Genomic DNA, 22,605 nt, shown 5'->3' with positions numbered 1-22,605 from the left:
TGAAGCCAAATTCTTCTTGGACCCTGCTTCCATGGGCCCATATACCGTTGCTAGTGGTAAGGAGAGAAAAAAGCCAGGAAATGCCTGACACTGGCCAGGGATGCCTGCTTCCACCACCCACAGTCCCCACCATGCTCAGTGGAGGAGCACAAGGAGTTCTTGAGCAGCGCTGAGGCTGAGGGGCCAGGGATGGGCCGTCTCTGGACCCCATGTTAGGATCCACTAAGCCATCTGTGCCAGGGTCTCCAAGGTGATGCAGGCCCAGATTGGCCAGTTTGCTGGGGCGACTCCCAGGGCCAAGCATGTAGTCCTACTCATGGCTAAGCATTTATCCTAATGAAAGCACACAGAGCAGAACGAGCCAAGGGAAAGGCTCAGGGCGAAGACTGGAGAAACCAGGCACCAGCTTCCAAGAGCACTCGGGCTCATGGAGTTGTAGGGACAGGCTTAACTCCTCGGGTTGTGACAGCATGTGTGGGATGTTGCATCATGGGCATGCGCTAGAAACTCAGTGCCCAGGGCTTTATTGAGGGCAGCCTCTGCCTGGCACATATGCAACCCCAGACTCCCAGAAGGAAAAGTGATGTTCTGCACAAAGCACATTGTGTGTACAAACATTCGAGACACAGGGAATGCGGGGGGCCTCTTGAACATCCAGGTTCCTGGGCACTAGCTGAAGGCCACTATTGCAAGCTGGCCTTCCAAGAAAAGTAGGTACACCTGTGGTGGTAACTTCGGCACAGCATCCTGACTGGTAAGACTTTGAGTTTGTCCATCTCCCTGTATCAGGCCTTACAGTGGGCGCTGAAGGTCCTGCTCTCCTGGGGTTGGTATCATTGGGCCAGGAGTAAACAAAGGTACAACTAAATATAAAATCTTACAAAGCCTGGGCATTATTTTCAAGGGAGCTGTGGGTGTCCCGGTAGTGAAGACAGGAGACCAGGACAGTCACGCGGAGTTGGCCTTTAGTAAGAGACCCCGACATGTAGGGGACACAGAGCCACACGTGAGGAATGGAGGGAAAAATAAACGCCCAGGGAGAGGCCTGGGCCAGGCCAGGGCCTCGCGCTGGAAAGAGCTTAGCTGTCCGCAGAACCGAAACTGGGCTGGATGCCTAGGGTAGAGGAGTCCGTGTACCGTAGAAGGAAATGAACCTTCCAGGGTGCCACGAAGTCCTCCCCAGATGTCCAGCCCTGCTGCCCTGTGAAGCCCTCCTAAGCGATTGAGGTTTCATTGCAGGTGCGGTGAGAGACGCTTAAAATCCAAACAGGAAAGGACTATTAGTCTTGAAATAGATAAAATAAGTGACACAACTACAACATGGATGCGTCTTGAAAACACCACACTAAGTGAAGGAAGCCAGTGACAGAAACAAACAACAACCAAAAATAAATAAATTTTTTTTTTAAATTTAGGCTTTCCTGTCACGGCTCAGCGAAACAAATCTGACTAGTATCCGTGAGGATGCGGGTTCTATCCCTGGCCTTGCTCGGTGGGTTAAAGATCTGGCATTGCTGTGAACTGCAGACCGGCAGTTACAGCTTTGATTTGACCCCTAGCTTGGAAACCTCCGTATGCTGTGGGTGCAGCCCTAAAAATATAACTTAATTAAATATTTAAAAAATTAACGACTTTTTTAAAAAAGCACACACACAAAAGAAACTAGTCACAAAAGATTGCACATTATAGGGTTTTGTTTGTATGAACTGTCCGGAATAAGACAAATCCTTGGAGACAGGGAGTGGATTAGGGGTTGCGGGGGCCGGGGGTGCGGGGGGATGGGGAGTGACTGCTGAGTGGTAGGAGTCTTATTTGCGGGGATAGAGAAGTTCTAGAACCAGGTAGAGGTTGTGGTTGCCCAGCATCGTGAATGCACATCATTTTGTTGGATTGTACACGTGAAAATGGTGCCGTGGTGCATGTTACAGTACGTGTACTTTGCTGCAAAACAAGAACGGCTCTCCTGTCAGCTGGTCACCGAGTGTGCATGCAGTAGTGTGGGTCCCTGATTTCTGAACCAAAGAGGCTCAGAGGTCATCGGCCTTAGGCTGTGATGGCCTCAGGGTATTGGCGAGTTTTCCTCAGGAAGTTCAGCCCTCAGGCAGGTGTGAGTGTGCTCTAACCTGACCCTCCAGTCCTGAGCCTCGCCGCCTTTCCTCCTTCTCACCCGCAGATGCTGGCCGATGACGCGGAAGCAGGCGCCGAGGATGAGAAGGAAGTCGAGGAACTGAAGAAGCAGGGCATCAACCCCCTGCCCAAACCACCCCCTGGCGTGGGCCTCCTGCCCACCCCGCCCCGCCCGCCCGGCCCGCCGGCCCCCACCTCTCCAAATGGCAGGCCCCTGCAGGGTGGCCCCCCGCCCCCGCCCCCACCCCCGCCTCCACCCCCTGGGCCCCCTCAGATGCCCATGCCGGTGCATGAGCCGCTGTCCCCACAGCAGCTGCAGCAGCAGCAGGACATGTACAACAAGAAGATCCCCTCCTTGTTTGAGATTGTAGTGCGGCCCACAGGACAGCTGGCCGAGAAGCTGGGTGTGAGGTGAGTGCCCTGGGGCTGTTCTGGGCTCAGCCAGGCTCCTCTGTGCCGGGGCCTGTCGCCATTAGCCTGGCCGAGCCAGCCTCCTGCCTCTCTCCAAAGCTCCAAGGCCCAAGTTGGAGCTGCTTGTTGCTCAACCATGAGGAGGCCTCTGGGTCTCCTCAGGACTGTGGCCGCCACCCTTCCTCTGCAGCCCCTTTCACAATACCATTTTCTCCTTCTAGATTCCCTGGACCCGGAGGACCCCCAGGGCCAATGGGCCCTGGGCCCAACATGGGACCCCCAGGGCCGATGGGGGGCCCGATGCACCCTGACATGCACCCGGACATGCACCCTGACATGCACCCCGACATGCACCCCGACATGCCAATGGGCCCAGGCATGAACCCGGGCCCACCCATGGGACCTGGAGGCCCCCCGATGATGCCCTATGGTCCTGGAGACTCCCCACATTCTGGAATGATGCCCCCCATCCCGCCAGCCCAGAACTTCTATGAAAACTTCTACCAGCAGCAGGAGGGCATGGAAATGGAGCCAGGCCTCATTGGGGACACAGGTATGCAGGGCTTGGGTGGGGCCAGCTGGGGCTGCTGGGTTGGCACAGTGGAATGTAGTCAGGAAGATCTGGTTTTTCTTCTTTGGTCTGAGTCTTGGAAAACATGAATCCAACTCCATCTCTGTCCTGTGAGTGGTTGAGCGTTTTCAGTGACATGTGTCACTATGTTGAATCCAAAAGGAGTGTTATGCTTATCATTGCTGTAATTTATTTAATTTTTTATAAGTCCAGCTTGATCTGCGTGAACGGGAGCCTGGGGAGTTAGCGGGGCGGTATGCAATAGGATCGAGTACAAGGCTGAGGTGCCCTCAGCCAAAGCGGCCTCCTTCCAGATGGTTCTGGGCTTGGAGCTGCCTTGCGACTCTGCTGTTCTGTCCCCACCACTGACCATCTTCCTTCCTCCTTTCCTTCCTTTCTTGCTAAAACAAGAACATGTGTTGGTGACAAGTTAGGTGTCTGACCGTGGGCTGGTTAGGTGACAGTGCCACATCAGTCGGAGCCTTCCAAAGGATGAGATGCGTCCTTGCTGCCAAGGGCCAGGTGTGCTTCCAGGCCTGGGGTTGGAGCAAGCAGAGCACGTGGCCTCTGCCTTAACTGCATTTTAGCGGGAGAAGCAGGCAGGAGACGTGTGCATAAGCACATAGGCTCATTGCAGCGCGAGTCATCACTAGAGGCGAGCTGGGCCGCAGGGGGAGGTGACAGGGTGGAGGCAGCTGCAGCGGGCTGTGTTGTGTTCGGGGGCGCCCCAGTCAGCAGAGGCCTGGCAGAAGAGGGAATGCGAGTTGGGCGTGAAGGGGGAAGGAGCTCCCGGGCATGGCAGAGGTAGCAGCTCCCGCAGGTAGGGAGGCCCCAGCCAGGCGTCCTGTTTGAGAAAAGCAGAGGGAGGTGGGGGCGAGGTCCCAGAACACAGGACTGCAGGCCATGACCAGGGGGACTCGGTGGAGGGGCGGCAGGGCGACGGGTGTTGGTAGGGTCCAGGGTGGAGTCCGGGAGCCTCGTGGGCTGCCCATGAGTCATCCTGGGCAGAGGTGAGGTGGGCGGCGGCTGGGCGCCTCCAGGGAGTAGCAGGGCTAGGTTTGGAGGTGGCGCTGTAGGGTCCATGTGACGAGGCGGCTGGGGTGGAGTCCCTCGACGGGCGTGCTCGCCAGCCCCGTTGCCAGAAATCCTGCTGGGGGATGGGGGGGCAGCACTTCTGCTTCGGCCATATCAAGCGTGAGGTACCTGTTTGACAGCCATGCGGAACCGTGGAGGGAGGGCCAGGGAGCCGACCAGGCTGGGGTCGGTGGGGGCAAAGGATACGGTTCAAAGTCCTGAGGAGGAGAGGGCAGGGGCATGTTCTCAAGCGGGAAGAGCAGGCGACCTGGAGAGGCTGTGTCTGCCCCCGTCTTCTCCCCTCATAAACAGTGTGTGTAGTGACACGGGCCTGGAGAGGGTCTGCGGGGAGAAATCCAAGTCTCCCAAGCCGGTGATGGCTGCTGTCTCTGGAGTAACTCATTCTTTTTTGTCTTTTGTCTTTTTGTTGTTGTTGTTGTTGCTATTTCTTGGGCCGCTCCCGCGGCATATGGAGGTTCCCAGGCTAGGGGTCCAATCGGAGCTGTAGCCACCGGCCTACGCCAGAGCCACAGCAACGCGGGATCCGAGCCGCGTCTGCAACCTACACCACAGCTCACGGCAACGCCGGATGGTTAACCCACTGAGCAAGGGCAGGGACCGAACCCGCAACCTCATGGTTCCTAGTCGGATTGTTAACCACTGCGCCACGACGGGAACTCCTGGAGTAACTCATTCTGATGTCCGCGTCATGAAATCTCCTCTCTCAATGCTGTGCAGTAGCTTTTAGTACATTCAGAATTGCAGGACCATCAAGTAATTCACTCTTAAATTCCAAGCAGGGATGATGGGTGGGACTGTGGTTTAAGCCATGTACCCAGCCAGGGTGTGACACAGAGCGGCTCACCCATCAGCTTGATGTGTTACGAAGTTCATGGGCTAGAAAAAAGTGACCTTTCACTTTTTGCTTCAAGTGCTTTGTGTGTGAAGTATTTACAGATTTAATCATTTGAATCCTGAAAGTTTAAGATAAAGATTCTCTTCCTGGGTTCATTGCAGAACCTTCTGTGGGGCGGTGCCAACTAGGCTTTGTCCCCGATACACACACACTCGGTCTCCGCGTGCGTCGTCCTGCACCCCCCTGTGCTCTTCCCCCGTCCCTGGCTCCGACTTGGGTAGAATTTGTCGAGGAGGTGGCTGCCTGCCCTTCAGCAGTGGAGGCAGACCCTTCAGTCTTGTGCTTCCTAGATGCTCTGTGGGAGCAGCACCCCACCCCATCCCCTTCTGCAACACCATGCTCATAAACGTGTGTGGGGTTCAGGGGCCCCTAAAGTGAAAGATCTCTCAGCCCCTCTCCCAGTCTCATTCCAGAGGGGCTGTCTTCTGTCTGTCTTTTCAAAGCCTTTTCTTTGCAATTGATAAACATTTGTATGACGTTCCGTCCTGTTTTCACTTCATGAGCATTTGCCCATGTCACTAAGCCACACTGTGCACCCCATTGTCAGTGGCTGCATCCTAGGTGGGGACTCCCCACTGGCTGCTCCGTCTCCCGCTGTTGGGCTTCCGCGGGCCCCATGGGGGGGGCAGGAAGGGCTGGGGGGGCTGCTCGCTCCCACCCATCGCCATCGGGGGCGGTTTCCAGTGAAGGGCAAGGGTGGGTCGGAGTTGGCGCTGTGCGGCCCTTCCCGACGTGAACCCTCGGTTCTTCCCTGCCACAGAGGACTACGGGCACTACGAAGAGCTGCCGGGGGAGCCTGGGGAGCACCTCTTCCCCGAGCACCCTCTGGAGCCTGACAGCTTCTCTGAGGGAGGGCCCCCAGGCCGGCCGAAGCCGGGCGCCGGTGTCCCCGACTTCCTGCCCTCGGCCCAGAGGGCCCTGTACCTGAGGATCCAGCAGAAGCAGCAGGAGGAGGAGGAGAGAGCGAGGAGGCTGGCTGAGAGCAGCAAGCAGGACCGGGAGAATGAGGAAGGCATGTGTCCTCCCCAGGGGCAGGGGCTTTCCCCAGTGGGCGCAGGCCCCCCGGGCCGCCGTGCAGGGGAGAGGTGGGGAACGTGCCGGAAAGGAGCCTGTGGCCAGGGAGGGCCCCCTGCCCAGGGCCGTGAAGCTGCCAGGGCTGCTGCATGTCCCTGAGAAAAGTAGAAGTTGGGGCAGCCCTCTGTGTGTGGGGTTCGGGAGAGACCCTGACCCCATCGAGGAGGGAGGGGGGCTGGTGCCTGGAGGAGACAGCAGATGACAGATTTACCCCGCACCCTCACCGAGGAGGCTGTAGGGAGACGCTCAGTCCCCCTTTGCCCAGACCATGTCCGTGGGAAGCCAGCAGCTGAGACTTGTCATTGACCTAAGCCAGTAGCAATATACATAGTCACAGGCAGTTGCCAGGGACCTGATGGCATCCACCCCAGGGTGACATGGGGCAGACAAATGGTCTCTAGAACCTGAAGCCAGAGGCCATGGGTGGCCCTACCTGACAGGAGCCCAGGGGCAAATGGGACAGTGAGAACAGGGGACAGCCACCCCCCGCCACACACACACAAATCCCCGGCGCCTCCGGTTGCACCTGCCTAGACCATTGGATTCGGGCCGGTTTCTGAGTCTGCCCACCCGGCCCCGCCTTTTAGCTGCTGGTGACTGCCCTTCCCTGGGTCTCTGTAATGTGCGAGGGGCCTGGGAAGCAAGTGCTGGTAAGCCCCAGGCACACTGAGAGCCGAGTCAGCTCACAGGCCCTCCGAGCTGGGCCTGCCACGTAGGGGCCTGGATCTGCCCGGGAGGTGAGGAGGTGACAGCAGAGTCCTGGGCTCAGAGTCTGAGCTCAGTCCTGGCTCGGCCCCCGCCCCCTGCCCAATCTCATGGCACTGTCCTTGCCTCTGTTTTCTCATCTGTCAAATGGGCTTGCTAATAATACTACATCCTGGGTGATTGTGACAAATAAGACAAATCACTTAGAATGGTGCTGGCACATGGAGAAAAGTCCATAAGCCTTAGCCAGCGGCCTGCCGGGCTCCGTTCTTGGCCTGCCTGAGCGCCCTGGCTCTTGGTGGCATCCTTTGGAGGGGAGGGAGGTGTTTTAAGAGAGGAGAACCTGAGATTGTGAGAGGTAAGAGGTAGAGGAGCAGGCCGCCATGGGGTCCAGGAAGCCTGGTGGCAGACACGGTGGCCACTCACCCTCTCCTTGCGCCTTTCTGCTTTTTCTCAGGTGACCCTGGAAACTGGTATTCAAGCGACGAGGATGAGGGTGGGAGCAGTGTCACCTCCATCCTGAAGACCTTGAGGCAGCAGACATCCAGCCGACCCCAGGCTTCCGGCGGGGAGCTGAGCAGCAGTGGGCTGGGGGACCCCCGCCTCCAGAAGGGCCACCCCACGGGAGGCCGGCTGGCTGACCCCCGCCTCAGCCGGGACCCCAGACTCAGCCGTCATGCTGAGGCTTCCGGTGGGTCAGGCCCAGGTGACACGGGACCTTCAGACCCTCGACTGGCTCGCTCCCTGCCCACCCCCAAGCCCGAAGGCGGCCTTCATTCCAGTCCCGTGGGCCCCAGTGGCTCCAAGGGGTCTGGGCCACCCCCTGCAGAGGAGGAGGAAGGGGAGCGGGCCCTTCGGGAGAAGGCTGTGAACATTCCCCTGGATCCTCTTCCTGGGCACCCGCTGCGGGACCCGCGATCGCAGCTGCAGCAGTTCAGCCACATCAAGAAAGATGTGACTTTGAGCAAGCCGAGCTTCGCCCGCACCGTGCTCTGGAACCCTGAGGACCTGATCCCCCTGCCCATCCCCAAGCAGGATGCGGTGCCCCCCGTGCCCGTAGCCCTGCAGTCCATGCCTGCCCTGGATCCCAGGCTGCACCGCACCACCACCACCTCGGGCCCCCCCAACCCCCGGCAGCGCCCAGGCACCTCCACAGATCCCAGCGCATCCGGCTCCAACCTGCCTGACTTCGAGCTCCTCTCTCGCATCCTAAAGACTGTCAATGCCACCGGCCCCTCAGCAGCCCCTGGTCCCGGTGACAAGCCCAGTGACCCCCGAGTGCGAAAGACACCCACCGACCCTCGGCTGCAGAAACCAGCAGACTCTGCCACCTCCTCGCGGGCCGCCAAGCCTGGCTCCACTGAAGTCTCTCCATCCGCCAGCCCCAGCGGGGAGTCCTCCCCACCAGCCACTGCCCCCTATGACCCCCGAGTGCTGGCAGCAGGCGGCCTGGGCCAGGGCAGCGGGAGCGGGCAGAGCAGCGTGCTGAGTGGCATCAGCCTCTATGACCCCAGGACTCCCAATGCTGGTGGCAAAGCCACAGAGCCTGCTGCCGACACGGGCACCCAGCCCAAGGGTCCCGAGGGCAACGGCAAGAGTGCCGCCACCAAGGCCAAGGAGCCTCCATTTGTCCGCAAGTCCGCTCTGGAACAGCCCGAATCAGGGAAGCCCGGGGCAGATGGGGGCGCGGCCGCAGCCACGGACAGATACAACAGTTACAACCGGCCCCGGCCCAAGGCCACCCCTGCCGCCGCTGCCTCAGGCACCCCGCCACCAGAGGGCGCCTCCCCCCAGCCTGGTGTGCACAACCTGCCCGTGCCCACGCTCTTCGGGACGGTGAAACAGGCACCCAAGACGGGCTCCGGAAGCCCCTTTGCCGGCAACAGCCCAGCCCGAGAGGGTGAGCAGGACGCTGGGTCCCTGAAAGATGTTTTTAAAGGCTTTGACCCCACTGCCTCCCCCTTTTGCCAGTAGTATTAAGCCAGAGTCGAGTGCTCCCCGCACCCTACCCTTCCCAGGGCAATATTTAAGGGCAGCAGCCAGAGTTGGGGGCTTGGGGGGAGGGGGAGGGTATTCTTTCTTTTTTTTCTATTTTTTTTTCCCCTTGCCTTTTTTTTTTTTTTTTTTTTTTTTTTTTTGGTAGTACTTTCTTTGAAACATATAAATTGTACATAACCATCTTCACTTCTGGTCAGCGCTGCGGGGCTCCTAGGCTCCCGGTGAGAAAACCTACGTGTACGTGTGAACAGTCGCGAGTCCCCGGGCCTCAGCCCCAACTGGCACTCCTCCTGGCCTGGCCGGGCCTGATTTTCAGGGACTCCTTAAAGGCTGGGGCCGCGGTCTGGTGGCTGGGGGTCCGGTGGGTTTTCTGGGCAAAGCCTGGCCCCTCTTCCTTCTCCCCTAGCCCCCATGCCCCCAGGACAAAAGGAACAGCAGACATCAAGAAGGCAGTAAACACTGCTCACCCTGTGTTGCGTGAATAAGAAGAGACGGAGCCACGACAGTGGGCAGGACCAGCGTGGAAGCAGGTCCAGGCGCTTCTAGAACCCCATCTCCTCTGCAGTGTGCTGGCAATGATGACCCGCTTCAGGGGCCAGTGGAAGTGAAAAAGTATCAAGAAAGAATGAGCAAACCCTCAGAAGCTGCCTGGGCTGGGAGAGACACAGTCCCTTCCCACTGCTGTCTCGTCCGGATTCACATGGGCCTTCCTGCCATCCTCCGTCCAGAGTGCATCCCTAAACCCGCGCTGTCCAGCTTGTGTCAGAAGATTCCAGGGTAAGAGATGGACCTGGAGTCGGCAGGGCTGGTGTGGGGCGACGTCCCCCAAGAGCTGCCTCCAGGAGGCCGCCTCCGCAGACCACGTGTTCTCCGTCAGTATTAGCCCTCATCCTGTCCTGTCGTGTCACGGCCATGCCTTTCTCCCCTCCTGCTGGGGTCTGCCCTGGGCCTCAGAAGCCAGAGTGCCCAGTGTGCCAGCCCCTCTGGGGACAGCTCAAGGATCCGTGGCGTGGCCACTCCACCAGGCTTCCGACAGGGAACCCTTGGTGGTTCTAGGCAAAGTGTTTCTGCTCCCTCCGCTTTCTTCACACCTCCTTGCACCATATCTTTAGGGCCTGTGGTTTTTGGTGCGTTTGGTTTTCTTCCAAGCTGACAGGTGCATGAGTTCAGAAGCATGTACAGTGTTGGATTTGTGGATACTTTGGGGACAGGGGCCTGAGGAAAGGGTGAGAGACGAGCCAGGGCAAGGAAGGGGCTGCATGGCCCTCTCCAGGAGAGGGACTGGGAACCCACTGAGGGTGGGGGCAAGGAGCCCAAAGCCTGTGTCCTGCTCTTCCCATCCGGCTGAGCCAGGAAGGGAGCAGAGATGCCTGCCCCGAGTGCCCCCACCGCCCCTAAGACCCTGGCCGGGCCTGTCCTGTCCAGAGGAGGTCCACACTACGAACATGGCCTGAAGGGACGGGCCCGAGAGGAACTGGCCGAGGCTGGGTGGCCAGGGTCCTTCCCGCCTGCATGTCAGTACATGCCGACTGTCTCCTGCCCCTTCCCTTCTCATCCCACCGCCTCAGCCGTCTCACCTAAGGTCCCTAACTCTTCCTCGCTGATAATGAGGAAACCTGGTGTCCCAGCCAAAGGGGCCCCCTTCCTACCTCCTTGGGGTGGGAGGTAAACGGGGCTCCTATACCAACCCCCCTCCCCCAGGAGAGAAATGGTGGTTGAGTTTGGGGCCAGAAGTGAGCACAGGAGACGCAGCCCCTTCGTCGGGGTCAGTGTGCCATGATCAGGTTGGTTTGGTTTGTCTTTGTGTCTTTTTGTTTTGTTTTGTTTTTTAAACAATCATTAGTGAGATTTTTCTTCAGCCACTAGAGTTGGCCTTGAAGCAGAGGGCTGCAGCCCTTGATGTTTGTAAAATAAGAAAGAATACACAGTGTGGCCGTGGTTGGGTTTTTTTCCCTCCTTTGAAAATTTTCTTTTGTAAAAGCAAAATTAAATACCTTTTTAAAAAATCTGTGGATGAAATAGAAGCTGGAACTCTCCTCTCGGAACATTCAGCCTAAGAACCTCATGGGACTATGAATTCACCCGAAATTTTCATTTGCCATCAGGCCGAGCTTTTAAAGAAAAATTGTTCTCTAACCAGGATTGTAACAAAAGTGTAAATACTATTTCAGAGTTGAAAGTTGATGGTGCAAATATGTATATAACGTACTGTATTTTTACAATGATTGTCGCATGACTCTATTCCGCCCCCTTTTGTACTCCAGATCTGTCTTCCAGAACCGTCACCTGCCCTTTCTCCTGTGGTCTCTTAATCCAATAATTGTATTACTGCCATTAAAGGATGCAGTTATTTTAAAAAGCCTGCGGGTCTTGTCTCTCCGTGCTGCTCCTACGTCCCTGGCTCCCGAGATGACAAGGGGGTGATGTGCAGCCTTGAAACCCAGTCTGTTCTCAGTGGCCAGTCCCAGGATGACCGTCACGATGACACCTTGGGGATGGTGCCTCCGGACAGCCTCGGCTCTCCTTAGCAATTGGGGACGGCATCCCACGCCTCCTGAGCCGCAGCTCTGGGGGACCCATACGGACATGGTGTGACATGCACCCGGGTGACGGCAGAGGTCAGTGATAGGCTCGGGACAACCGGACTGGCTTCCAGAAGTGGGAGCCCTAACTGCCACTGACAATGTTTGTCATCTCAAAATTCGTCATGTCGAAACCGAGTCGCCCAATGTGACGGCATTTAGAAGTGGGGCCTTGGAGAGGCGATTGGGGCAGGGGGACGGAGCCTCATGAGTGGGGTCAGTACCTTTACGAAAGGGCGAAAGGGAGCCCCCAGAGTACCCTGGCCCCTTCCACCACGTGAGGATGTGGCAAGAGGACGGGCGTCTGGGAACCAGGAAGAGGCTCTTCATGAGACCGTTGGAGCTGCTGGCCCTCGACGGCAGCCTCCAGGACGCTGCAATTTTGTGACAGCAGCGCAGATGGTCACAGACACTAACTGCTTGTAATCAGGAGTCTCCTCTGAGGAAGCCACACTCAGGCTGGGAAGGGACAGGATGTGCGTGGCCTAGAGAGCGGCTATGCCTTCTTTGAACTTACTCCAGTTTCTGGGTGTCAGCGGGCCTCTAATGGTTTTCCATGGCTGCCATGTAAATTTTATAAACCTGGTGGTTTAAAATGCAGACTTGTTGCCTTACAGTTCTGGGAGTGAGACATGTGGCATGAGTCTCACTCGGCTAAAGTCGGATGAGGTCTGCACCCCTTCTGGAAGAACAGACTCTATTTACGGGCTTTTTCCAGCTTCTTTTTTTAATTTTTTTTTTTTTAGGACCACACATGTGGCATATGGAAGTCCCCCAGGCTAGGGGTCGAGTCAGCCTACGTCACAGCCACAGCAACGCAGGATCTGAGCTACACTTGCGACCCACACCACAGCTCACGTCAATGCCAGATTCTTAACCCAGTGAGTAAAGCCGGGGAGCGAACCCAAGTTCTCATGGATACTAGTCGGATTCATTACTGCTGAGCCATGACAGGAACTCATTTTTCCTTCTAGAAGCCACCCACCTTCCTTGGGCTGTGACCCTCTTCTGGCTACAAAGCCAAAGATGTCGCATGTCTGTGACCCCTTCTTCCATTGTCACGTCTCTCCCTGACCACAGCTGGGAAAACTTCTCTGTTTGGTTTAGTTTTTTGGCCAAGCCCGGGGTACATGGAAGTTATGAGCCAGGAATTGAACCTGCACCACAGCAGCGAGCCAAGTCACAGCAGTGACGACATTGATTCTTAACCCTACGAGCCACGAGGGAACTCCTAGTTTCTCTGCTTTTAAAACCCATGTGATTAGCTTGGGTCACCTACTATATGTCTCAGATCTTCGTCACTTCTGCAGAGTCCTTTTTGCCATGTAAATTACACATTCACAGTTTCTGGGATTAAAACAGACACCTTTGACATGTCTTTTTTTTTTTTGCTTTTTAGGGCCATGTCCACGATCTATGGAGTTTTCCAGGCTAGAGATCGAATTGGAGCTGTAGCTGCTGGCCGATACCACAGCGACAGCGACACCAGATCCAAGCCGCGTCTGCAACCTACATAATAGCTCATGGCAACGCCAGATCCTTAACCCACTGAGCGAGGCCAGGGATTGAACCTGTGTCTTCATGGATGCTATTCAGATTCGTTTCCACGGAGTCATGACGGGAACTCCCCATCCCGTCCTTTAATTGGCATCCTCAATATTTCTCAAGGAAGTATTCTCGTGGCCCTTATCCTAGTTGTTGGTTTAAGCAGGTAAGCTCTAGGTCTCTCAAAAATTCGGGGTTCAGGTGTTCCCATCGTGGCGCAGTGGTTAACGAATCTGACTAGGAACCATGAGGTTGTGGGTTCGATCCCTGGCCTTGCTCAGTGGGTTAAGGATCCGGCATTGCCGTGAGCTGTGGTTTAAGTCACAGACGTGGCTCGAATCCCACGTTGCTGTGGCTCTGGCGTAGGCCGGCGGCTACAGCTCTGATTCAACTCCTAGCCTGGGAAGCTCCATATGCCGTGGGAGCAGCCCAAGAAATGGCAAAAGGAAAAAAAAATTCGGGGTTCAATCTCTGAATTTCTTCTCATTTATCTACACTGAGCAAGGATGATGTCACCTATTAACTCAAAACTCCAGTTCAGCTGCAGGAGTCCATCATTTCAGGTAAGAATGTTGGTAGGGCAGGTCCAAGGGTGGTAAAGTCGGTGAACTCCAAGTTCGCCCAGGTTCAGCCCATCTTTCCACACTGCCAGTCGTGATTGCAAGGCCAGGATGTCTTCCAGCCTTCGCCTTCTCACACAGCCAAGTGCAGACACAGGAAAGAAACTCTCCCCACGTATCTCTTTATGAGCAAGGAAACGCGTCCCCGACGTCCCTGGGCAGACTTCCTTTCAGTCTCATTGGCAGGATTAGATTGTGTGCCCTTCTCCCTGTGTTGGTCCATGGCCAGAGTGGTGCAGAGGTCCAATGTCTTGTTCTTAGACTAGTCAAATATGCAGCATCCTGGGGCAAGCCTATGGCCGCTTGGAAGGTGAGCCGGCAAACACCCGCAGGGCTAGTGCAGGGGGAGAACGCGCAGGAGTTGGAAGCTCCAGCTGTGGTACAGCCATCATTCACGTATCTGGGTTGTGCCCCACTCTGCTTCAGATCCACTGGCTGGCACCAGGCTCCAGCAGGGATGAACCGCTGGCTGGGGTGAGGTCTGCGAGGGGAAGGAAGGTGGCGCCTGGGGCTTGGGAGGTTGGCGGGTCCTGGGGACCCTTGAAGGCTGTGTTACACACAGATATGGGCAGGGAAGAGCTTGTATTCAAGTAATGGCTGGAGTCCAGAACCTTCCATCTGTTGGAGATGGATTGAGGGGGCAGCAAGTAGGGAGCCTAACAAAGCAAAAGGATCAGGTGGGCTTGAGACTTACAGCGTAGAGCAGAGAGGGGTTGTGACCAGGTCAGATGTGGCAGGTGACAGAGGTGAGGGGTCAGGACAGGATGTCTGAGGCAGTCCCAGGGGAGGGCAGTTCCTTCCCTGAGATGGCACGTGGGAGGGGAAGGTGGGCTGGGAAGGGGCTGAGGGCAGCTTTGGACCTGGAGCTCTGGGCTGCAGGCTGTGGCCCCTGATCATCAAAGCTGCAGGAATGGACAGCGTCACGCAGGAGACACGTGGAGCCCTGAGGAGCGTTACTATTGGAGGAAGAAATGGAGACCAGACAGGACAGATTCGGCTGGTGAGTGGGGCCAAGAGCGATGCTAAGAGCCTCCCACTGGGAGGTTGGGACCAGCGAGGAATGCTAGGCGTTCCTCAGGTGTCTGCCCTGCCCCACCGCCCAGACCCTGTGAGTACTGACTGTACTCGCTTTGCCATACATTTAGCCATCTCTCCATCCCTCCACGCACCCATCCATCATAACTTCGGATACATTTCAAAATAAGCTTCAGACATTAGAATACCCTAAATCCTGCAGTATGTTTATCATTAATCAGACGTCAATATTTATGTACATTCTTTTTTTTAAGGTGGAATTTTCCATATCATGAAATGCACACATCTTGCATGTGCACTGTGGAGTTTTGAGAATCACATCCATCTGAATACCCCAAACCCCTACCAATCTAGAGAACAAAGTTCCCTCATGCTCCTTCTGGTCAATCCTTGCACTCACCCTCCCAGGGGCAGCCGCTCTTCTGATTTTTTTTTTTCATTTTCAGCCACACTTGAGGCACATGGAAGTTCCCGAACAAGGGGTAGAATCTGAGCTGCAATCTATGCACAGTTGTGGCAATGCAGGATCCTTAACCCATTGCACCACAGCAGGAACTCCTCTGATTTCTTCTTAGATAACTTCTGCACTTCTGGATGGCAGCATCCGGATTGGTGTCTGTATCAGCAGCTCGTTGCTTTCATAGCACTCTTGTGCATCATTGGACAGTGGACCACAGTTGCTCATTCACCTGCTAAGGGACATTTGTCCATTTCTCCTTCGGAGCTGTTATAAATAAATCTGCAGCAAACACTCTCGTACCAGTCTCTGGGCGAACACAAGATGTTCATCTCTCTTGGGTAAACACCTAGGAGTGAGATGGCAAGGTCATAGGGCAGGTGAAGGTTGAGTTTTATAAGAAGCTTCTATGAGTTGCCTGGCACCCTAACGGTTAAGGATCTGGTGGTGTCAGAGCACTGGTTCAGGTCACTGCTGTGGCGTGTGTTCAATCCCTGGCCCAAGAATTTTTGCATGCCATAGGTGCAGCCGCAAATGTATACATACTTATTTATAAAATATATAAATAAACTGTCATCCAAACTGGTCATACCCTATTACACTCCGAGCACAGTGAATATTTCCTGACACTTTAATATATATATTCCTCATGTATTTAATATTAATGTGTTTAATTGTGAAATTCCTGATACATAAAATTAACTTTTTTTTTTTGGCCGCACCCATGGCATGCAGAAGTTCCCAGGCCAGGGATAGAACCCTCACCACAGCAGTGACAATGCCAAATCCTTAACCCACTGAGCCACCAGGGAACTCCTAAAATTAATGACCTTAAAATGAGCAATTCAGTAGCACTTAGTACATTCACAGTGTTGTGCAACCACCAGCTCTTTCTAGTTCCAAAATATTTCCATCACCCCAAAAGGAAACCTGCTTTTTTTTTTTTTTTTTTTTTTTGGCTTTTTAGGGCTGCATCCGCGGCATATGGAGGGTCCCAGGCTAGTAGTCAAACCAGAGCTGTAGCCGAGGGCCTACACCACAGCCACGGCAATGCCAGATCTGAGCTGCATCTGTGATCTACACCACAGCTCATGGCACTGCCAGATCCTTAACCCACTGAGCAAGGCCAGGGATCAAACCCGCAACCTCATGGCTCCTATTGGATTCATTTCCTCTGTGCCATGACGGGAACACCAGGAAAACCGTCTTTGAGTATTACATCTGAAAAGATCCTTTTTCCCAAAAAGGCCATATTCACAGTTTTGGGGGGGTTAGAATGTGAATGTGTGTTTTGGGGACCACCGTTCAAACCCCCTACACTATTCTTTCAGCTGATTCAAGGGATGCAGGCAGAGAAGGCTCTGATGATTCTGTAGGACCTTAACAACCCCCTTTGAAATGTCCTGAAACGCATGTGCCACAGTTGTTGCTAATTAAGTGTTTCTCACCCAGCAATAAAAACTTTGGAGGTCTCGGAGCTCCTGTCATGGTGCAGCAGTAATGAACCCTACTAATATCCATGAGGAAGCGGATTCCATCCCTGGCCTCATTCAGTGGGTTAAGGATCTAGTGTTACCATGAGCTGTGCACAGATGAGGCGTGGATCTGGCATTGCTGTGGCTGTGGTATAGGCTGGCAGCTACAGTTCTGATTGGACCCCTAGCCTGGAAAGTTCCATATCCATATGCCTCGGGTGCGGCCCCCCACACAAAAAAAAAATCTTTGGAAGTCTCCTTTTTTTTTTGGTCTTTTTTTGGGGGCTGCACCAGGCTAGGGGTCAAATCGGAGCTGTAGCCGCCGACCTAAACCACAGCCACAGCAAAGCCAGATCCTTTACCCACTAATTGAGGCCAGGGATCGATCCTACAACCTCGTGGTTCCTAGTCAGATTCACCTCCACTGTGCCACAATGAGAACTCCTGGAAATCTCTTTAGAAGTCATTCTCACCACAATCACTGGATTGTCCCTTATCCATAAACAAGCTTCCGCCCAGAAATGAGACATGATCATTCAATATTCCTAGGAACCCTGCTGGGTATTTGCAAAAAACGCCCCCCCCCCCCCGCCCCACCCCGGGTGGGGGGAACAGGCTAACTGCTTTTTCTCTCAGCAGTGTTGTCCATGGTGTAACCTGGTGAGCATCTCTTAACAACACTGGGAAACAGTTTGTTAGGATTTGGAGCCTGGCAGCTGTGTTGGTAAGGATGGGTAAGTTTGTGCTACAGAAATAAACTCCCAAATCTCAGTGGTTCATCCAAAGTCAGGGGGCTCTGCTCCTCCTAGTGCCACAAGCACTGTCCCTGGAACAACTTGGCAGTGGAGAAGGAGGTGGAGAGGAGCCCACCAGCTCTTAAATACTTCTCCCCGAGAGCTAAGGACTTGTAAGGACTTGGCTTCTGCCGTTTTGTTTCCTTAGTTAGTTAGGGGCCCAGCCTAACTTCCCAGGGGTGGGACGGTGTAATTCTACTCGGTGGCGGGAGAGGCAGAGAGCTGGAAATATTTGGAGATAGCCCTCCTTTCTCCCAGGCAGCCCTCATTGTTTGCAGGTGCCATTCCAAGGGCTACATCAGCCATCTGAGGAAGTGTGGTGGCCTGGATCACTAACTGCAGGGAGCAGCATTATCTTAAGGCCCAAGTTCATGAGTCCAGAAATCCACTCCCCACTTTGGGTGGAGTCCACACCCCTACAGGTTGCTCCAGCCAATGAGTGAGCTTGGGTGGACGGGACCCAGGGATAGGAGTTGGTGGAGAAGGGGAGAAAGAGAAAACTGATGTCTCTTTTAAGGATCTTAATCTTGTCGGATCAGGGTCCCAACCTATGACCTCATTTAACCTTAATTACCTCCTTACAGGCCCTATCTCGGAGTTCCCTTGTGGCTCAGTGGGTTAGCAACCCAACTAACATCCATGAGGATGCAGGTTCCATCCCTGGCCTCACTCAATGGGTTAAGGATCCCACGATGCCATGAGCTGTGGTGCAGGTAACAGATGTGGCTTGGATCTGACACGGCTGTGGCTGTGGTGTAGGCCGGCGGCTGTAGTTCCGATTCGACCCCTAGACTGGGAACCTACATATGCTGCAGGTGCGGTCCTAAAAAACAAAACATGAAGAAATCAAAGGCCCTGTCTCCAAATACAGTCACGTGAAGGGTTAGGGCTTCAACAATCGAATCTTTGGAATACCGTTCATTCCATAGCACCCACCTCTGACCATCCTACCATATCCCCAGTAGCCCCCTTGAAAGGCAAAAGCTTTCGCATTATTTCTTCTTTCGTCTGCTGGTTACTCTGTTTCTCTCAAAATGTGTCAACCTTAGACATTTCCTATCAACTTCCTGCTCCCTTCCCTTCCCCTTACTTTCAGGCTGCTCTTCTAACATTAAATATTATGACATCTCATTCTCTGTGTCTTATTCTCTCACCCGGCAATGCCCACTAGAATGTTCCACAATGATGAAATGTTCTCTCTCAATTCTATCCCACATGGCACAGGTGGCCAATGAGCTCTCGAGGCATGGCCGGTGCAACTGGGATAATTTTTGATAAAGTTTAAACTTAAACAGCCACCTGTGCGCTGTGGCTGCCGCACTGGCCAGCACAGCTCTGAATGCCAGCGAGCACCCTGGACTTCCCACCTGTTCAAACGAACACAACTGCAAATCCTCCTCTCTGTCTACCTGCCGGTCATGACCGCCCACCTCCTGGCGACTGTATCCCTAGTCAAGCTTGGTAACTGTATTTGTTTCTTGTTGCTACTGTAACAAATGACCACAAACTCTGTGGCTTGAAAACAAGGCAAATTTATTCCCTTAGAGGTATTTTTTGTTTGCTTGCTTTTTGGAGCCTGTGGCATCTGGAAGTTCCCAGGCTAGGGGTCAAGTCGGAGCTGCAGCTGCCGGCCTACATCACGGCCACAGCCACATCAGATCAGAGCTGCATCTGTCCCACATGCAGAGAGGTAGGTATAGGAGCATGGGTCTAAGATACATAGACTGTCTTTCTCATGCCCCAGGCATCTGCTGTCTTCGAGGGGTGCTGTGAAGCCTTCTGCTGCTTGGGCAGAAAGGTAGAGGACCCAGCCCTCACGCGGGGGTGTCCTCAGAGTCACAGTCCAGCTATAGAGGAGGGTCTGCAGTGAGGAGGAGATATGACAGTTGGTGGAGGAGGAGGTGAGGGGGGAGAGGACCCCTCCCCACTAAGCCTTGCTTCACCATTGGCACCTCCCTTTCTCCCCAGTGTGTCCCAGGAAGCAGAAGGGCAGGCTCTGAGTCTTCCCAGGAAGAATCTCGACTTCACTCTTCTCTCCCCACACAGCCCACTCTACCAGCTTTATGACTGTTGCTTCTCCTACACTTCACGGATGATCTGATGTGTCTTCATGAAGGGGTCTGTTAAGAATAACCAGTGCTCCAAGCCAGGAGTTAATCTAAGTTCTAAACACAGGGATCACTTCTTGTAGAAGAGGAGCCCAGGAAAGCCTGGAGAGGGAGTGGATGGATGAATGGGTATCCAGGAAAGAGTGAGTTCTCTGGGCTCCTTTCAGGTATATAGGACATAGGATTGCCTTGTACAGTTGTCAAGGTTTCACACTGAGCAAGGCCATCCTACCTCAAGTGGCAGCATTCACATGGAAATTGTAGATTTATAGATTGATTAGGAGAGTTTTCTAGCAGGGCAGAAAGTTCTTGGAGTTCCCATTGTGGCTCAGCAGTAACAAAGCTGACTAGTATCCATGAGGATGTGGGTCTGATCCCTGGCCCCGCTCAGTGGGTTGAGGATCCAACATTGTCACTACTGTGGCTCGGGTCCTCTGGAGAAGCAAAGGTGGAGGGAGAGAGGGTCTTGTGGCCTGGGGGCATAGATGTGAGATCAGAAAGGGCAGTGACTTAAGCTGAGAGACCAGTGAACAATACAGGCTTAGGTCGGGGTCTGAGGGGCAAGGAGAACAGAGCTGCTTTCCAGAGCCTTTCGATCCCTCCGTTTGAACTCCTTATGTCTCATACTCCACAGCTGCCTCGCTGGAAGTGGGCAGAAGGCCCATGTCCACCCCAGGGGTATCCAGGCCTGGAGATGCATACACAGGATGCTGAAGCTGAGCCAAATGTCCAGGAAGCCTCAGGGAATGTAAGAACTCTGGGGTGATGGCAAAGGGCCCCAGCCCCTCCCTGCAGCTTGGCTTGCCCTGACGATTCTGCTTTCAGAGTGATGGTTCTTGGGAAATAGGGGAAGGTGGTCACAGGGTCCAAATTTCCAGTTAGAAGATGAATGCTTTCTGGGGATCCAATGCATGCTGAGTACAGATAATGGTAACTTGAAAGTTGCTAAGATATTAGATATATTTTTTTCTTTTTTTGGCCATGCCTGCAGCATGCGGAAAGTTCTGGGGCCAGGGATCAAACCCATGCCACAGCAGCAACCAGAGCCACAGCAGACAATGTTGGGTCTTTAACTCACTGTGCCACAAGGGAACTCCCTTAAGTCATTTTTACAAGGAAGAGAGTGCCTGGGTAGGGAGGATGAAATGTGGAGAGGTGGCATTTGGTTAAGAAAAATGCTATATATTCCCCATTTCCTAGCATTACCTAAAATCCTATTTAGCCTCTTTTCCATTTCTGCCTATATAAACAGCAGCCAAGTCCTGCTGCTGCTTATATGACTTTCATTTTATTTTTATTTCTTCACTTTTTGCTTTTTTAGGGCCACGCCTGTGCCATACAGGAGTTCCCAGGCTAGGGGTCGAATCTGAGCAGCAGCTGTTGGCCTACACCCCAGCCAGAGCAACACCCAATCCAAGGCATGTCTGCGACCTACACCACAGCTCACAGCAATGCTGGATCCTTAACCCACTGAGCAAGACCAGGGATCGAACCTGAGTCCTCATGGATACTAGTTGGGTTCGTAAACGACCGAGCCACAATGGGAACTCCCTGGCTTGTATTTTGTGTTGCTAAAATTCCTGAGCCTGGCCTGAGAACTCCCAGTTCTCTAGAATTAGCATGAAGATTGTCAGAAAGAGATGAAGTGACAGGGGCCAGGATGTCATAAAAGTTGTTAACTTGGGAGTTCCCATTGTTGTGCAGGGGAAATGAATCCAACTAGGAACCATGAGGTAGCTGGTTTGATCCCTGGCCTTGCTCAGTGGGTTAAGGATTCGACGTTGCCATGAAGCTGTGGTGTAAGTTGCAGACGCCGCTTGGATCTCGCATTGCTGTGGCTGTGGGGTAGGCCGGCGGCTACAGCTCCGATTTGACCCCTAGCCTGGGAACCTCCATATGCTGTAGATGTGGGGTTAAAAAAGGCAAAAAAAAAAAAAAGACAAAAAAAAAAAAAAAAAAAAAGCAAGCAAGAAAGAGATAGGAGATAGGATTAATGGCCTGTGAATGGTGATGTGAGATTTCTTTTGGGGATGATGAAAACATTTTGAAGTTATATCCTAATGCTGTACCTTTGTGAATATACTAAAAACTAATAAATTGTATATCTTTTTTTTTCCTTTTTTTTTTTTTTGCCACCATGTGGAGTGGCTTGAAGTGGGATCTCAGTTCCCACATCAGGGATTGAACCCAGGCAGCAGCAGTGAAAGCACCCAGTCCTAACCTCTAGGCCACCAGGGAACTCTGAATTGTGCACTTTAAAAAAAATAGATTTTTATGGTATGTGAATTATATCTCAAATTATAAAAAAAAAAAATTGTAAAAATTAGTAGCAAAGAAAAAGACCAAGAGCATTCTTCTGGACCAGCAATATCCAACCAGGAAATTAAAGGAAAATCAGAAGACCTTTCCCAGAGTGATTAAAAACTGGAAGGTATCTAGGAAATAACCTAATGAAGAACACAGGAGAAATTTTAGGGAGATGTCAAATAAAAACAACTCCAGGCTTTGTAAATCAACCATAAAAAAAGAAAGAAGAAAGGCCTGTTGCAGTAGAGAAAATAGTCTGAGCTCAGAAATCGGCAAGCAGGGAGTTTCTGTCGTGGCTCCACAGTAACAAACCCAACTAGAATCCATGAGGACGCAGGATCCATCCCTGCCCTCGCTCAGTGGGTTCAGGATCTGGCGTTGCTGCGGCTGTTGTAGGCCGGCGGCTACAGCTCTGATTTGACTCCTAGCCTGGGAACCTCCATATGCTGTAAGTGCGGCCCTAGAAAGACCAAAAAAAAAAAAAAAAAAAAAAAAAAAAAAAAAAATTTGAGACAATGTAAGGTGAATTCCAGTCGAGGCTCAGTGGAAATGAATCTGACTAGTATCCATGAGGATGCAGGTTCAATCCCTGGCCTTGCTCAGTAGGATCCAGGATTGTCATGAGCTGTGGTATGGTTACTGTGGTTGTGGTGTACGCCCTCGGCTACAGCTCCGATCCGACTCCTAGCCTGGGAACCTCCATAAGCCATGGGTATGGCCCTAAAAAGACAAAAAAAATAAAAAAATAAAAATTGTGATCATGTAAGTTTGCACTGTAGCTGGTGAGTTTTTAGAATTTTTGTTAT

The 22,605-nt window shown here is 53.5% G+C and overlaps 1 protein-coding gene across 7 annotated transcripts in view; it reads left to right on the top strand.

Annotated features, from left to right (window-relative positions):
* Positions 1 to 11,235, top strand: part of ZC3H4 (zinc finger CCCH-type containing 4) — a 43,163-nt gene extending 31,928 nt beyond the window's left edge. For 6 of the 7 annotated variants that reach the window (XM_005664626.4, XM_084961253.1, XM_084961255.1 and 3 more), the window contains 4 exons: positions 2,174 to 2,538; positions 2,760 to 3,091; positions 5,860 to 6,111; positions 7,336 to 11,235. In XM_005664626.4, the coding sequence (XP_005664683.4) occupies positions 2,174 to 2,538; positions 2,760 to 3,091; positions 5,860 to 6,111; positions 7,336 to 8,852 (2,466 nt within the window). In that variant the 3' untranslated portion in view covers positions 8,853 to 11,235. The remainder of the gene's footprint in view (positions 1 to 2,173; positions 2,539 to 2,759; positions 3,092 to 5,859; positions 6,112 to 7,335) is intronic. The other variant, XM_084961257.1, reaches the window with a different exon arrangement.
* The last annotated feature ends 11,370 nt before the right edge of the window (positions 11,236 to 22,605 follow it).

This window comes from Sus scrofa, chromosome 6 (genome assembly GCF_054392235.1).
Source record: "Sus scrofa isolate SSC_HxYL_T2T_F1_AM1 chromosome 6, Sscrofa_HxYL_maternal_Yorkshire_Landrace_v2.0, whole genome shotgun sequence".
In the NCBI taxonomy this organism is placed as follows: domain Eukaryota; kingdom Metazoa; phylum Chordata; class Mammalia; order Artiodactyla; family Suidae; genus Sus; species Sus scrofa.
The sequence above is the reverse complement of the archived record's forward strand: the minus strand, read 5'-3'. Positions and strand labels throughout refer to the sequence as shown.